This window comes from Trachurus trachurus (assembly GCF_905171665.1).
Source record: "Trachurus trachurus genome assembly, chromosome: 17".
In the NCBI taxonomy this organism is placed as follows: domain Eukaryota; kingdom Metazoa; phylum Chordata; class Actinopteri; order Carangiformes; family Carangidae; genus Trachurus; species Trachurus trachurus.
Window position 1 is genome coordinate 20645352 of NC_139900.1, and position 16591 is coordinate 20661942.

The following is a 16591-nucleotide window of genomic DNA, read 5'->3' on the forward strand; positions in this document are numbered from 1 at the left end:
TGTGGGATGCTCAAGAGAGCGTAATTGTTGTTGGTATTAAATGCCACGCAGATGCCTGAGCAAAAGAGAGTTATTGAAGTACAGAGTGGTCTCTGGCGCAACTTCACCAACCCACAAGGTGCATGGAAAGGGCCTATATCTACCCTCCTAGAGTTTTTACAGTTTTTGAATGACAGTTTTGCAGGTTTAAAAAATTCACCCTTAATTAGAGGCCTTGAAGAAATCAGCTTCCTTGATATTAATGTGACTAAAAAAGACAATGTCCTCTCTTCCTCTCTCTACCAAAAACCTACAGATCGCAACGCACTTCTTCATGCTGCAAGTTTTCATCCAATTCCTCTCAAAAAGAAGTCCGCCATTTAGTCAACTTGTCAGACTAAAACAAATTTGTGCTGTCCCAGAACAGTATAACAAAAGTAAAGATGAGATGCTCACTAAATTTAGAGAGAGGAATTATACAGAAGATTGGCTAGTAAATGCAGAAACAAAGGTAGACCTAAAAGGCAGAGATGCATACCTACAAACAAAGAAATCAACAAAATCTGAACCGAGCCTTGTATTCTGCACTACATTCACACCCAACACTAAAAATATTAAAAGTGTAATTTTAAAACATTGGCATATTCTCCAAAATGACTCATCTTTAAAAAGGACTTTTCTGACGCACCCATGGTCACTTTTAAAAGAGGAAGAAATATAAAGGACAGAATAGTCAAAGCATACCAGCCTAAAGTCACAAACACAGCAGACTTGTAATTTTAGATGTGGTACCTGCATAAACTGTCAATTCACCAAAAATATTAAACAATTTAATCACCCTGTCACTGATAAAATGGTTAATATTACGGACTTGGTTACATGTATATCTAAAAATGTGGTGTATCTGTAGGCATTGCCTTTGCAGAATCAAATCTAAATAATTAAATACATGAATAATAATAATAATATTAATAATAATAATAATAATAATAATAATAATAATAATAATAATAATAATAATAATAATAATAATAAAATAAATCAGAGTCAAAATAAAAACCTAGCCTAATACATACCCTCAATCTCTGTTGACCTTTTGACATTCCGATTTCTTCATTAACCATGGAAAGTGACACTTGGAATGACCATCAGACCAAACATTCCGTTTTGTTTGATCTGGGGTATAGTGACAATTTCCAGCCATAGCAAGTGCAACTTTTGAGATAGAAAGGTCATCCTGGGCACAAATTGAAGCTTACAAACTTGGGAAGTTTTCTATATACATGTGAAGCAGTGATGTTTGAGAAAAATGTCATTTTTGACAAGAATTTGTCGTGCGGACAGTAATTTTTTTGTCTTTCTGGAGAAATTGTGGGTGATTTTTTTTAATAGCATGGCAGCAGGTCCCAGAAAATTATTTTTTTTACTTTCCCTTATGTTTCATGATACTCCCTACCAAATATCATACACTCATGACTATTTGTAGTAACTAAATCGGGGCTTACAGTATTTATACTGGGATTTTGGCGCTTTGGGCATCAAAGGGTTAATATTTAAAAATGCTCAAGGGATATCACCGGGCACCCTCTTGGATTTTGAAGAGGAACCCCCCAGCTACAAGAAACAGCAGAGAAAAAAACTTTATCAGACGAAACAAGGTTCAACCCCATGGCTCCCGGACTAGAACAGGAACAAGGTAGTTAACATGAGCAGAGATGGCCACCATGAAAGCTACAGAAAGAGTTGAAAATCCAAGAAAACGAGAGAAACCTCTGAGTCACTGTTTGACTGAGAAGACATGTCTGGAAAGAGTGATGACAGCTGGTGTTAACGCCAGTTTTATTGGCTGTTACAGCTTACGTTTTGCCATAATTGTGTTCTGATAGTATCCTGGAGACACTCACATAGCACCAGACATGCATCATTTTTATTCAACATGAAGCTAAGAATTCTGTACTTAAAAGACTATGACCTCTGGTTTAATAGTGGTGAAGACCCGTGGTTTGCTCAGCTTTTGGCAGAGATGAAAAATACTGTAGGCTACTCAACTAAAAATATTGGAAAATTTATGTAAAAAAAGAGGTAGCAGCTACAAATCCTATGCACTGTATGCAATGTAAAAAAAACACACTCCCTATTAAACAGTTGTATTTTTTTTTTTTTTTCATTGCCCCTTGTTAAATTATTTGAGCACTGGGATTGTCTTTATTTTGTTGAGAACATAGTATATAATATAGTGTGGATATAGTAACAGAGCATCACAGAAAGGAAGATTTTCCTTTATGAAAGTAAAAAGCATGTCCCATGTTGGCAATGCCCAATGCAGTGATCGCTGGATTGATTCCCGACTGTGATTCCCGACTGTGATTCCCCCAGTTTCTCTCCCCACTTTCCTGTCTCTCTCCACTGTCCTGTCAATTAAAGAGGAACTATGCAGGATTTTTTTTTACCTAAACTATGCTACCTTTTTTAGCTTAATTAAACAGCTTTGGAGTAATTGTGATGGTTAAATAAATGACTTGCAACTTGTTATAAGGAGAATGGAGGCTCTCTGCCTTTCACGTAGCGTCTCTTGGCCGAAAACCAACCTTGTAAGATCAGAGCCTCCGACCCGGTGTCCCAGCTCTCGTCTCTGTGGCACAGCGACACAAACGCGCCCCCTAACCCATAATTTCTTGTTTATGACAGATTAGACTATATTCAAACATTCACATTGTGCATGCAAGACAAATTTCAGAGTGATCTGACAATAAAGTATTATCTTATCTTATCTTATCTTATATACAGTATGATATACAGTATAACGTTATCCACCGCTCCATGCACATGGCCGGGATGAGGGTTAGCAAAACAGCAGACAAGAGACTGGACTTGCATTGTTACCCTTTAAAGGCAAAAAATGCCTCCCCCCAAAAAAAAAATCTAAAAAGAGGTCAAAAGCATTACTACAAATCAAGCGTTGCGTTAGTTCTGGCAGAGCACGCTACTTAAACTGCTCTAGTCCGACGTCACCTCCCTTGCTGCTGCTTCCTCTGCCGGCTTTTTTGCAACCCACCTCCACCCCAGCTCCTCCTGTTATCTGCCATGAACCTCATCATTGTATCTTGTTAGTTGCTCTGCTCTGTCTGGGTTTTCTTTGCTGCTGTGCTCTCTGCTTATGCCGTTCATGATGGCTCATGAAGGGCAGGAAGGTGCTCTTCCTGCCTCAGGCTTTCCACGAACAGTATCATACCACCAAAAAAAACTTGTGCAAGTAATTAAATATTATTTTGACAACTCAATAAAAGTTACTTGACTTTATATAATGGAGTCACTGGACCTTATTACTTCCTATGTCAGAGTCCTGGTAAGAAGATAGGACAGAGGAAAAATACAGAGTAGGGTGACCATGACTGAATACAACCCACAGGCCTTTGCTGCATGTTACCATCTCTCTCTTCCTGACTTTCATCTCTCTCTCTCGCTCTCTGTTTTTTTTTATTATATTTTTTTGGGGGGGGGTTTTGCCTTTAATCAACAGGTCAGTGGAGAGAGACAGGAAATGGGGAGGCAGAGAGAGGGGGAATGACATGTACTGTAGCAAAGGGCCGGCTGCAGAGAGGACTGTAGCCTCTGCACAACCCACTGAGATAAATGGTGCCCCTATTGTAGCATCTCTATAAAAGACAATGGGTACCCACAAAATGTTTATGAAAAGTACAGATTGTCCCTGCACAAGTTTACCAGCAGCTTTCTGTCCCTAAACTCATCACAGAACTTGACTGAGATTCTTCTGTCCCCTCTCAGACTGATCATATTTACATGAGGTCGTCTGAGGAGAAACTCTCGTCCTGTCATCTCCAAAATAAGAGCGCGAGTCTCCTTCGCTTTCAGATTTATCGTCTCCTTAAGTGGCTCATTTAACCAATTTCATTTCTGTCTGCACACAAACCCTCCCCACACACCCACCCCAGCTCTCTTAGTACAGATTTTTTCAAGATTGGTGTGGAGATAATAGTGTCTTGTGATGGTCCACACCTGCAGTGCATCACACTGCAGTGAGATATCTGTTTAATCAAACATGAGGGCCGGTCCGTGGATTACCACGTGAGCTTTGTTTGTGCGCAGGGTTCTCTGAGGTGTGGCTGCAGCCAGGGGTTAGGTCGGGGTCAGCGCGGCCAGACACGCTCCATCTACAGCCGGGTAAGATAACAGATTCCCCCTGGAGACTGAGAGCCAGTCAGGCAGAACAGAAATATAAACTACTGCAGCGTAAAGTAAAGGGTCAGCGGGCCCGGCTACTACACACCAGAGGTGAGAAACCTCGGCAGCGTGGTGGATGGAGGCAGTGGCGGTGTGTGTGTTCAAGTGTGTACGAAGGAAATTCCTATATCTTCAGTGGAGCTTTTCTTCAGGGCAGTGACTTGAGCATATGTGCATTAATTTAAAATTAATATGTGTGTCAGGATACAAAAAAAAGGTAACTGTAATGCGTTACAAGTACAGGAAAAAAACACATAATCAGATTACCGGTATATTTGATTAAAACGGAGATTACTTGGTTGATTACTTTACATTTTTTAAAATTAACCACAGGCTATAGAGCAGATGTATGCACACAGCGGACACATAGCGACACTTTACGATGCAACACCTCAACAAACCAACACGTGAAACAACCTCCTGTAGCCTCCATCTGTGTGTAGATTTCCACACATATTCCGTCCCTATAACTCCGACTCTCAAATCAAACCATCGGCCACTGCTCCGACTCTGGAGCCCAGAGCAGCTGGAGACCCCAGACCACAAGATCAGGGACCAGAACCATCTGGCGTGATAACAGCCGTGTATAAAGTGAGATTAAAATGTAAACAACAGGTCACTTTTTCCGTGATTTTTTTTAACTCTCTGTTTCTGTTTTTGTAGAACGGATGTTTTCTATCATAAAAATGTTGCGGTTTCCCACCTCCACCAATATTTTTCCTACCTTCATGAGGTCCTTTCTATCCACAAGCTGTCAGGCTCCTGAATCAGAACATGCCATGAGCATCTCTCTATCTCTCTAACCCTTTTGCCCTTTGCACTTTATGCCCTTTGGTTTGCACTTGATCTGCTTTTTAAACTTGGATGTTTTTATACTGAGATCTGCATTTTAATCTTGGATGTTTTTATACTGAGATGCCTACTTGCTGCACTAATGAAATAATTTTCTAACCTTGTCTATATTTTAAATGTGTTATTTATATTTACTTAAATTTTTTTTTAAACATGTTTTTACTCGAGGGAAAGCACAGTCTGGGGGGTGTAGTCAGGATTTCATTTCACTGCTTGTTGTAAGTGTACACTTTAACTATGCATGTGACAAATAAAGAATCTTGAATCTTGAATCCTGTAGCTTCAGGATCCTCCGACTGACCGGTGACTCATGGTTTGTGCTGCGGCTGTGACTAATGTTGATAAAGTGATGATTTACAATCGAGAGTTTATCCATTGTTTACCGGATGCTCGGTGCGTTTCCTGGTTCCTGAGTGACTTAATTTGCATGTTTGGTATTAAAATAATCCAAAACTAACTAAAAGTAATCCGTTACATTACTTCAATTTTGTGATACTTACAGTAAGTTACTAATTACATTTTTTAACAGGTAACTTGCAATTGTACTGGAATACATTTTTAAAGTGACCCTCCCAACCCTGTGTGTGTGTGTGTGTGTGTGTGTTATCCAGCCTTACCTTTTAGGTGGATCTTATTTTCTGGGCTGTGCACCAACACAGAGCTAACTGAGTCCAAGCTGTCGTAGTTACTGCAGCCGAGGGGACCCGTCCTCGTCTCAGTTACCTGGAAAACAGAGGGAAGGCAGATGTAGTCGCTGCACATATACATTATATATGTCACACTTTATTTTTTTTCTTTCTCCCACAGTGATTTCACAATAGCAGTGAATGCCCTTTGACTGCAGAGAAAAGCATGGCCATCCTTCTCTTCGGCTCCACACCTGCACAGACAGCCGCAGCTGCCTGCAGAGAGCTGGCAGCCTGACGGAGAGTCGTGTAGGAGGGAGAGATGAAGGAGTGCGAGGGAGAGAACAAGCGCAGGTGTTTGTAAAAGATTTCAACTTTGAAGCCACGAAAATCACAGGTAGAAGGAGAAGGTCACATTCAGCTGAGTGTCTGTTAGCAGGTAGAGCTTTAATAGACATCTGAAAATCTACCGCTCCTTAGGCGTGTTTAGATTTGTCTGGGCAGACGGATATTAAAGATGTTACAATAGGAAACACAACCTTGAGCACGGTGAGACAGCAGCCATTGATTGGTTATACTGCACATATACAGTGTGTCAGTACATACGTATATACACACACTGTACAGTATCCAGATTACCTTTTTTTCTTTTTCTGATGCTAATAATATCACGTAAACCAGGGGTCTCCAACCTTATTTCCTCTGAGAGCTACTTTTACAAAATGAAAATGGCTGAATTATTGCTGTTAGGTTATGTTTGCTATCACTGTTATACCTAGGCTACTACCCTTTATATCGTGTTTGTTATTGCGACCTATGTCACCGTCGTGATTCTTTAATTTCTTTCCTTATCTTTGCACTATTACATCACCACACTACACTGCACTCGAACTACACATGCACATCTTGTGTATCCATTGCTGTATGTCCGTTATGTTGTTTGTCTTGTGTTTCACAATAAAAAAAAAAATTTAAATTAAAAAAAATGAAAATGGCTGAGAGGTATTCATGTTTTGTAACATTAATTCTTTACATTTGTAAAACAAAACTGTGTTTCCCACTCTTCATGAAAATAGTATTTAGTAGTTTTTAGCCTCTATCACACTGATAAAACTGAAACTATTACTTTCAGGTATTGTCCTGGGTGGCACAGTGGTTGAGACGCGTGTGTGCGGATTAATTTACACAACCATAGTTTGCCTCAGAGGTGGAAGCAGATGTAGTCCCTACCAAACGGCGGGGAATAGGTCCTGTAAATAGCAAAATAACAGTCTACTGTTATTCTCCAAAAATGGACATGTTTGGTATTGGAAGTATTGATACTTGAGTATCGAAACGCACGTCACTATTGTCCCTCCTCTATTAAATATGAAAGGAGGCTGAAAATCACATGTCTGTTCTGATGATACAAGTCTGTGGTCCTTAAATGCGTGTTTCTCTTCTATAATACACATTCTACATCTCGGGGCAGAGTTCCGTGGGAAAAAGGTAACCTGGGATTTGACACAACACCGACAGCTGGGTAGCATGTCGTTGTAGGAGAAGCAGGTCCGTGGAGCTGATTGGTCGATTCTTAATCTTATCACATGAAAAATCTGGATATAAGGTGCAGGTTTGCCGTGCAACCAATCAAGTTTTCAAATGTATGTATGATTCATTAATCCTTTGATGAGCTACTGGGGAAAGGGGCAGCGAGCTACTGCGACATGTTGGAGGCACCTGATGTAAACAGTCGCACCAAGCTAGCATTGTATAATTGTTTACATATTAGCAGCTAACTTTGATGAAGAACTTGAACTTTTAACTTTCATTTATCATTACTCTGGTTGTTTAAAAATTTGTTTTAAAAAAGAAAACAGTTAAAAGCTTCTCCTGCTGTGCTACCCAGATGTGGTGCTGAACAACAGAAAGAGAGAGAGTACACTTTATTACTGATCAAAAGCCATTTTTACTAATCCACTCCTGTGAAGAGATAATACTCCTGATGTTCTAATGTTTGCACATTAGTCAATTATTTTAGATGTATTGTGATGGACTGTCAGTGTTTCTGTCGCTCCACACTGTTGTTGTTGTTGGGATGGTGTGGACTCCATCTGCTTCCAGTTAGAATGAGTTTTAAAATGTTCAGTTTATCCTTATGAAAACAAAGGAGTCCTTCTCAGCTACTTGATATGCACACATCATTCTCATCAGCTTTAATTGTAATTTCTGCACATTTGTCAGCTCACCATTGTGTCTCTTTGTTTCTCTACTCCATGCATGTTGCACAATAGGATCTAAATGTATTTCTCTATCAAGAATGAGCAACTTACACAAAGCTATCCTACCGTCTTAGCTGAAAATACATCTCTCAAATTTCTACAATCAAGGTCAATGAAATATTAATTGCAGCATGAACATCTGACCTGGATATAAAAGCAGCTGAGATGCATGTCACGGAAATGTGTTAAGTTAACAATATCCTACTTGACATTCTGTGTATGATGCTCCGCTGTGGGGCAAATTGAGAAGAAAGTAGAAGAAAAGAAAAAGGACTAGACGGAATAATGAGAGAAACTCAGAGGAAAAGAGCGAAAAGTCAAGTGTGTAAAGAGACAAAGGGTAAACGTGGGAGAGACAGAGATGTTCAAAGATCAAGCAGGAGACAGAAATAACATGAGGAATGAAGGCAAAAGGAAGAAAGAAAAGAAGACACCAAAAGATGGAATAAGAAAGGGTAAAGCAAATAGTTAATTTTCTTTTTCTTTTTTTTAAGATAGCATAAAAAGATGGATATGGCCTCTGGCAGAGCAATTCTCCTGCTAAATCACTCTATTTGGCAAATGATGCAGCCTGTGTGAATCTGCCATCCCTAAAACAGCCCTCACAACTTCACACTCTCCCTTGCATTAAGATCACATCTATTATCAAAAGAAATGGAAGTTACCCTTCAAGGCGCTACAAAAGATACACATCTCAAACATCTCTCAAGTATCATCTCGCTGAGACGGAGTTCAAGTTTAGCAGGAGATAAAGGCGGGAAGCAGCAGAGGGAGATTAGTGAGGGGGAAAGAGGCCGTTTTGGGTTGTTGTTTAAGCCACAGATGTGCTCACAGATAATCAGTGCTTTCATAATGAAAGAGGAAACTGTTGCATTTCATTCATGTCTTTGTTTTGACTATGGAAGAACATCAGATCTGGTTAAATTGAGCTAAGTCTGATAAAAGGGCTATTTATAAATGTAGAAATCCTCTAACATTGTTTCTCGCCGGGAGCGGGTGGTGGTCGTTGGTTGTTGCTTGACAAGCTTCAGCCACCGTTGTCTTTACAATAAGAGTTTATGGTAACACTAACTATCATTATAAACACTCATGCTTATTGTTATAAAGCCTTATGATAATTTTTGGGTGTTTATAATGTCAATTGTACACGTTTATAAGCCAATTATAACACATTATAACTATATTTATAATGCATTATCGATGTGGGCATTGTCAGTGAGTTACTAACAATTATAACGTATTATAATACCTGACCTTATAACTCATGATAAAATGCTTTATAGTGTGTTATGATTATTGTTATAAAGTATGGAACTTTTCATACTTCCTGAACTAGTTCCATGAACTATACATTATCCCTTACTTATAAATATGGTTATAATGCATTATAGATATGTCAAATAGAGTGTTACCATTAGGTAAAGTAATCTGAAAGCATACAGTAGACTAGCTGAACCACAGCAAAGTCAGGATAGCCCATAGGGAAGTGGAAGGCCTACTGTCAAATGTTTAATTAATGTAGTTTTTACTACCTTAACTGTTCAGTAAACAGTAGTTAATGCTAACGTTAGCGATTAAGCTACATCGTCACAGTCATTTGGCAGATGCTTTTATCCAAAGCAGCTTATGGGGAACATCAGTAAGCTTCAGTGCTGTAGGAACCTTGGGCAAATACTAAAGTGATACATCCAAAAATAAGTGTTAAGACATTAGAATAAAGCAGAGAGCCAAAAGTGTGGTTGTAATGGTAAGGAGACGTGGGGCGTCCGCCATCCGCCTGCTCTTTTCAGCATGTTAAAAAAAAGGTTAACATCGCTCCATTAAAATACGGGATTGTCCCGTATGTGAAAATTAAATAGTGCGTCCTGTATTGAGCCAGGGTTTGTCCCGTATTTCTGAGTTGTCTCAAATGCAGCATCATCCCACCTGCATTCTGTTAAGCCCCGTCCAAACATTGATCAAAATCTATAAACCTATATTGTTGCATTTTGTTTTTTGTAACTGACTATAGCTTCCATATCTGGCAAACTCTCCATCTGTGGGCACATGGTATTCTTTCTTTTTTTTTTCCTTTGCCCAAAAGTGTGCAGTAAATGCTGGTTAAACATTTTATGGTTTTACGAACAGAGGTGCTCTAAAGATTATTAAAGACAGAGATGGACACGCCTGCTCTGATTTGAGTTTGTTTATTTTTATCATTTCTTTGACATTGTCACATTACGTGACGGTTATTATCAATAAATTAACTGATAACTGATATTGTTTATGTTCTTATGTGAATCTAATGCATTTTGTGTTATTCTGCCTTTCATTTGTTTTGAAACATTGACTTAGGTCTGCCACACAATGGGCAAAAATGGTAATTCATGGATAAGGCTGGATTACCATGCAGGCAGCTGCTCCGGAGCCCCACACCTCCAAAGTCCCCAAAAGCACCAGTTTTTTTTTTCATGACAGTTGTCTTATGGTAATTTGATTAACTGCAAAAGTTACAGAGGAGTGAAGAGTCTCTGTACAGTCTCTCTGCTGAAGTTGGCTCTTGACTGGCGCAGCGCTGTTGTAAAAATACTCCTCCTTCCTCTGTGTGACTCGGAGCCAGCTTCCTCTCTCACATCAGAGCCGCAGATTTCACACAAATGTTACAGGAGGTCTTTTTTTTTTTGTCCCACCGAAACGCAGTCTAAACTTGGTGCGTGATTGAGGTTCCTCCACGTTTGTTGCTGGAGATAAAGATAACCGTGTTTCACTCCCACCTCCTACTCAGTGCTGCAGAGACACAAAGCCCAGAGGCGTACATGGACACAGGTCAAGTGTATCCCACTCAGTGTCGCTTCCTCCTCGGGTGATGAGTCGATCTCGCAGAATATGGCGCGGCAGGTGGCTTGCATACCAGAGATCCTCATTTAGCAGAAACATGTGAAGGATGCTCCTTTTCCAAGTGGGAGTAGCTCTGTGTGTGTGCGCGCTATGTGCACGTGTGTATGTACGTAGGAGGGTGTATTAAATCTCTGGGTGTTAGCAGGTGCTAATGAAAGGGACTATTTATGTGGCTGTCAGTCATCAGGATGAAAGGCAGCTCTATTCTTAGCACCACAGACAGGTAAAATACTTCATATGTGCAACTTTGTTTAGTATAAATATTAATAAACCCATTACATTAATTCTTATAAAAATTAATAAAACATTAATGCACATATGCACACAATACATATGCACATAACCAATGAGCTCATCTTAAGGCATTAATGAGACGAGTAGTTTCTAGAAAATATATTTTGACGTTGCTTCATTTACATGCAAATATATGCAGCTGAAACAGTAGGTATTCCAAAATCTAATTATATAAATGTGTCATTAGGAGAAGGTAGTATAAGTGGATGGATGAAAAATGTCATCAGGTGTAAAAAAAACTATTTCCTGATTATACATACAGTATAATGTAAGGAAAGTGAAAATCATGTGATAATTATAAAGTTAAAGATTAAAAAAAGACTTTCATGACAGAGCTGCACTTTATGGAGTCTTTTCCTGTCTTAAAGAATAATATACGGCACTGAGAGAGATCTGCAGTGTTTGGGGCATCTGATCGTGATGTCCGCCAGACTTTTTCTAAAGGTTTTTCAGGGCATGTCCAGAAGACTGGAGGGCCGGGAGTAGATCCAAAAAAAAAAAAAAAAAAAAGACATGCTGGAGGGAATGTAATGTATATTTCATGGAGCCTGGATATGCAGTGGGATCCCTCAGGAGCAGCTGGAGGTTGTGGCCTGCCTGCTTAGCCTGCTGCTAGAGAGTGATTCAGAGCCAGACCAGCACAAGAAAATGGATGAATAGATGGACGGAATAATAGATCTGAGAATATTTTTTACAAAAACCGTTGCTCATTATTCATGCTTAAATGAGCTGCGATAAAAGCTGCAATTTGTTAAAAAGAAAAGCAGGATATCAGAGCTCTGCTCACACTGACAAGGTAGGAGTTGCAAAAAAAACCCTCCAACTTCCTGAAAGTCACAAGGCAGAAGGTCCTCTCAAGTGAAAAGGACTAAAGATACTCTATAAAAAAAGATGATGTACTGGTGGGATGGTTCACACTTCCTGTGGTTAGAAAAAGACACACTGAGCTCATCCAGGCCTGTGCAACTGGTATGAAACGTGACAGTAGTTATCTAACCTTAGAAGTTACAGAGACAGGTATATTTTTCCTGTTTTTACAGCCTGTTTCTGCACAAAGCTTTGGGATATTTTTAACACGAGCCGATGGATTTTTGTTGTTGTCATGTGTCAAAACAATACAGAACAATACAGCAGTAGATACAGTGTGAATTTATTCCAGATAAGACTGCTTGTTTCTATCTGCTGTCGACCGATCAACCCAGTACAAAACCATATCAGTCTATTAAGACCATGTTTGCTTAAAGTATTTGTGACATAATAGTAACAAGAATATCACTTGCTTCCATAAAAATACAAGGTTTATTTCAGTTTTAACATTTATTAAACTGTCTCACATATAAGTCCCTTAAAATTTCAGTTTATCCTGTTGGAAAGAGATGTTGGCAGCTCCACTGCAGCAGGAAATACACAAACCAAGAGTGAATTTCTTCTAAAGTGAACCATGTCTGTTTGAACGTGTTATTTTAATATCATAATGTTTGACAGATCTGTGGCTTTGGTGACTATGCACCACAACAAGATCACATTCACTTCTGCCATTGGAGTTAACGGAATCGAACCTGGTGCTGGTCTGCTAAGGATAAATGCATCATGTCTCCTCTCAAGACAGGTTTGCTTAAGTTTTCTATTCTTTTTGTATTCTACTTTAATACCTTGTACTTTAATTGAGCATTTTGCACACTTTGGAATAATATTAATATTTTGCTGTGTATTAGACATGAGCAGCACAATGCAGCTGAATTTGAAACTGCAGTTTACAGAGTATCGCTGGATAGACCCAAACATATCAAATGATGTGGGGGGGGAAAGAAAATCTTAATAAATGCCAATTGCTTATTTATATGTTATGTTTTTGTTGATTTATTTGCAGAAGATTGTGTTAGTGTATATATTTCCCTACAGACACAGCTCTACATAACTGAGCAGGGTTTTTGTCTATAATTAATTTAGGCAGGACAGAGGACGTGTTCTGACTGAGATGCAGTATTCAAACAGCAAACTTCAGAAAGCAAGGAAATGCTTAAATCTTTTTTCTAACATTTAAAGAAGGAGGTTGTAAATAAATTAAAAAACTAAAACTATTCCAAAGTGCAGAGGTTATCTTTCTCTTGTCTTTTGTAGACTGTGTGTGTGTGAACCTTCTCCAGTCATTAGAATTCTATTTGGTGCTCTCAAATTAATAAAACTTTTCTTTCTTGGTAAAAAAAAGAATAATTTGCACCACGCAGAGGTAGTCTTTGTGGGAAAAACACATCATAGAGCTAACAAGAGCTTCACGTCCCCCTTTTTAAAAGAGCCGCCATCACCTCTGCCCGCTGAGAGGTCGCTGCTGCGTGTCGTGTTTTTTCAGCAGCAGCACCTGGAAAAAGCCACTTTACTTATTTCACACAAAGTCTGCACTTTGCAATTACTCATTTCAATCAGATATGCTATTTAAGTTGAAGCATGAAAGCGCGGTCCGCCCACCCACACACCTGCTGTCATCACTCGAAAGCCAACAGATCTGCTCTGATGTGAAAAATGTACTGCTTGGTTATGCTTAGCTGCCTGTCGTCAGGAGGAGGGGGGGAAAAAAAATCTGAATTTAAACAAGGTAAAGCCAGGCAGGGGAGATAATGGGATTTCTTACACTCTTTTTTTATTTTTTATTTTTTTGTTCTTTGAGTGGATTTTCAACAAAACTGTGCCGTGTGCAATTAATGATGAAAAGAGCTGGTAAAAGCCTGGTGGTGGATTTGGGGGTAAATGACGATTTACCACATCAAGGCCACTGGAGTGTTGAGTGTGCTGGTAAATAAAGTGAAGCGAAGGACATAAAAAGGCATTAAACCAGTTAACATTTCAGAATCTGAGCCACTTTCTGCTGAAATCACAGCTTTTTTGTGTCGATAATTCCCAGACGCTGTGATCCAGCTGCACACCCATCAAATAGCAAAGGACACAAACGACCTGCAACCCATTCCAGGTGGCAAACAGTGTACAGTATGCATAAATATATACATATTTTTCCCACTGGAATCTTAAATAATCATGACATTTGCCCTGCTTTAGTGTCTCTCTGGGCTAACAGCACAGTCTGCCTTTAAAAATAACAATAATAATGATGTCATGTACTGATGCAGGCTTCTGTTTCTCTCCAGCTTTTGAGCGATGACGCACCTTGAAAATAATCTTTAAACAGACCGTTTGTGTGCATACCTTGAAAACAGCAGCACTATTTGTTCTGGGTGCAGCACAGAGGAATATATCCCAGAGGGACAGTTTTATAGCAGGGTTAATGTTTGTGTGCCTGTCTTGATGGGTGGCTGTTTGTGGATCTGAAGAACTGCACAACACAAGTCTACATATAATAAATAAACTGCGTATTTGTGAGTTGTATCTTGAAAAAGGCTTTTTTTTCTCCTTTCTTTTTGTTGTTCAGGGCTGCTCGAAAGCAGATAATAAGTATCTGGATATGTTAGTGTAAGCAGGCTCTGTCATGTATTCAGTACCTTGATTGCAGAGGTGGCGATCTGGAGGTGGTGCAGTCGCCTCAGGGTGCTCTCTCGATCTGTGAAGTAGGAAGCTGCCAGCTGGTGAAGCAGCTCCAGAGACACCACCGAGCTGTTGCTGTTGCCCTCCGACTTCTTATTCAGCTTCTGCTTGTCCAGGAAAATGGTCAAGGATTCCTCTCCTGTTGAAAAAAAAAAAAAAAAAACAATCAATAACTCTCGTCATTCAACCTCCCAGCTGTATAACAGTGTACTGTACACAAACTATTTTCACTGAGAAAACTAATTGATTTTCAATCCTGTTAAACTGTGTGGTTATGACAAGTTCGCCATATTCCAGTGACTGGCTGATGTTATCCTCAGAAGACCTCGTGTGAGATTCTGCTCTTACATTTGACATATCTCTGGCACGCCCTCACTCGCTGCGGTTTGTCAACTGTGCCGCAGACAATGGATCATTTGCTTTTGCTCCACTCCCTTTCATCAGACAGTCATAGCATCACAAAACACTAAACACTCTCCCACATAGTCTGATGGTTGTCTCATTACATGCTCCCTGAGGTAACCCATGAGGAGAATTAACAGGATGAGACTGGAGACTATTTGATATATTTATTTATTTATTTTAAATTGACTTTTCTTACATGGACACTTATTATAATGGTCTCATAAGGTTCATGCTGATAGTTGCCAGTCACTGTTGCCTAAATGGTTGGAGATATTTCAAACTTTCAAAAAAAAAAAAGTCAGAGCTGGCAGGGCTCTGTGTATTTACTGGAAATGTTCCAGACTCCCTCTCCTTATATTAGCTAATATGCACCTTCACTCAGTGGAGTTAGACAGCTGAATTTGGAAATGAATGAACAGATATGGGAAGAGCCAGACATTTTAAGCCACCTAATGGAGCAGTATTAGCTAACATTAGCAGCTGGCTATAGCAAACTGCTGTTATCTGAACATTTTAGACTGGACCGCACCAGCAGGACTGTCCTATGATCGCGAATGTTGCTGGCTGACTGACCAGCAGAGCCACAGTCTAATGAGTTTCAGTTTTTCTGGTGGGAACTACAGGGAAGCAGAAGAGTGCATCCAATACACTGAGCCTCATCTAATTTCATTGTAGTCATGTGAGACACTACAGGTGAACAGGGTAAATATTTAAACTAACAGACATCACCATGAAACTTCCCAAGTTTATCACTTACATTAAGACAATTATTTTTTGTATTACAGATTTTGTCAAATGTTATGTTAAAATATGTAAATGAGGCAATATTGAAATAAATATGCACAAAATTGCATATATTTCCAGAATATAGTAAATCTGAACAATGGATAAATATATTTCCAAATTAATGTTTTATTTTGTTGACATTTTAGAGTCAAGGGTTTTTACAGAGGGGATTCTGGATATCTCTTTTTATCACTCTGTTAATGAGAAAATACTGTCACCAGCCCTAAAAAATCTAATTTTGCCATGTTTTTTGGAAAGAAAAGTTGTATAAATCAGGCTGTGAATGATATATCAACAATCCCCTCTGTAAAAACCTTTAGAATATAGAAAGGGATAAAAGTGAAAGGTTTGGTGTCCCTAAGTGCTACTGAAGCGGAGATACAGCCTAGAAGAGCATGAGAAAATACTCATTTTGAGAAAACGGCCTCTATAGATTTGTATTGTAAAATTCCATAGATTGTTATTGGCAATTGTACTTTTACAATTTGTTGCTGATGCAGAGGATAGCCTATGACAATTTTTGGAGCCCACATCATTGTTCATTGCCCGTAGTGTCTTGCCAGCCAGCAGAGCAGGAGAAAGGGAGGGAGAAAGGGAACACATTGGTAATGAGGCTTTTCACTAATGACTGTAGCCAAATCTATGTATCAAACAGAGTTGGTCATAAATACCTGCCTCTAATAAAACTCTGTTAGATTCAAGAGTTGTAGTAAATAAAGATTAAACAATCGTAGT

The 16591-nt window shown here is 39.3% G+C and overlaps 1 protein-coding gene across 1 annotated transcript in view; it reads right to left on the reverse strand.

Annotated features, from left to right (window-relative positions):
- Positions 1-16591, reverse strand: part of brinp2 (bone morphogenetic protein/retinoic acid inducible neural-specific 2) — a gene marked incomplete at both ends in the record, with an annotated part of 170097 nt that overhangs the window by 101970 nt on the left and 51536 nt on the right. Inside the window, 2 exons of the mRNA XM_083991619.1 lie at positions 5691-5796; positions 14623-14804. Coding sequence (XP_083847745.1) covers positions 5691-5796; positions 14623-14804 — 288 coding nt within the window. The remainder of the gene's footprint in view (positions 1-5690; positions 5797-14622; positions 14805-16591) is intronic.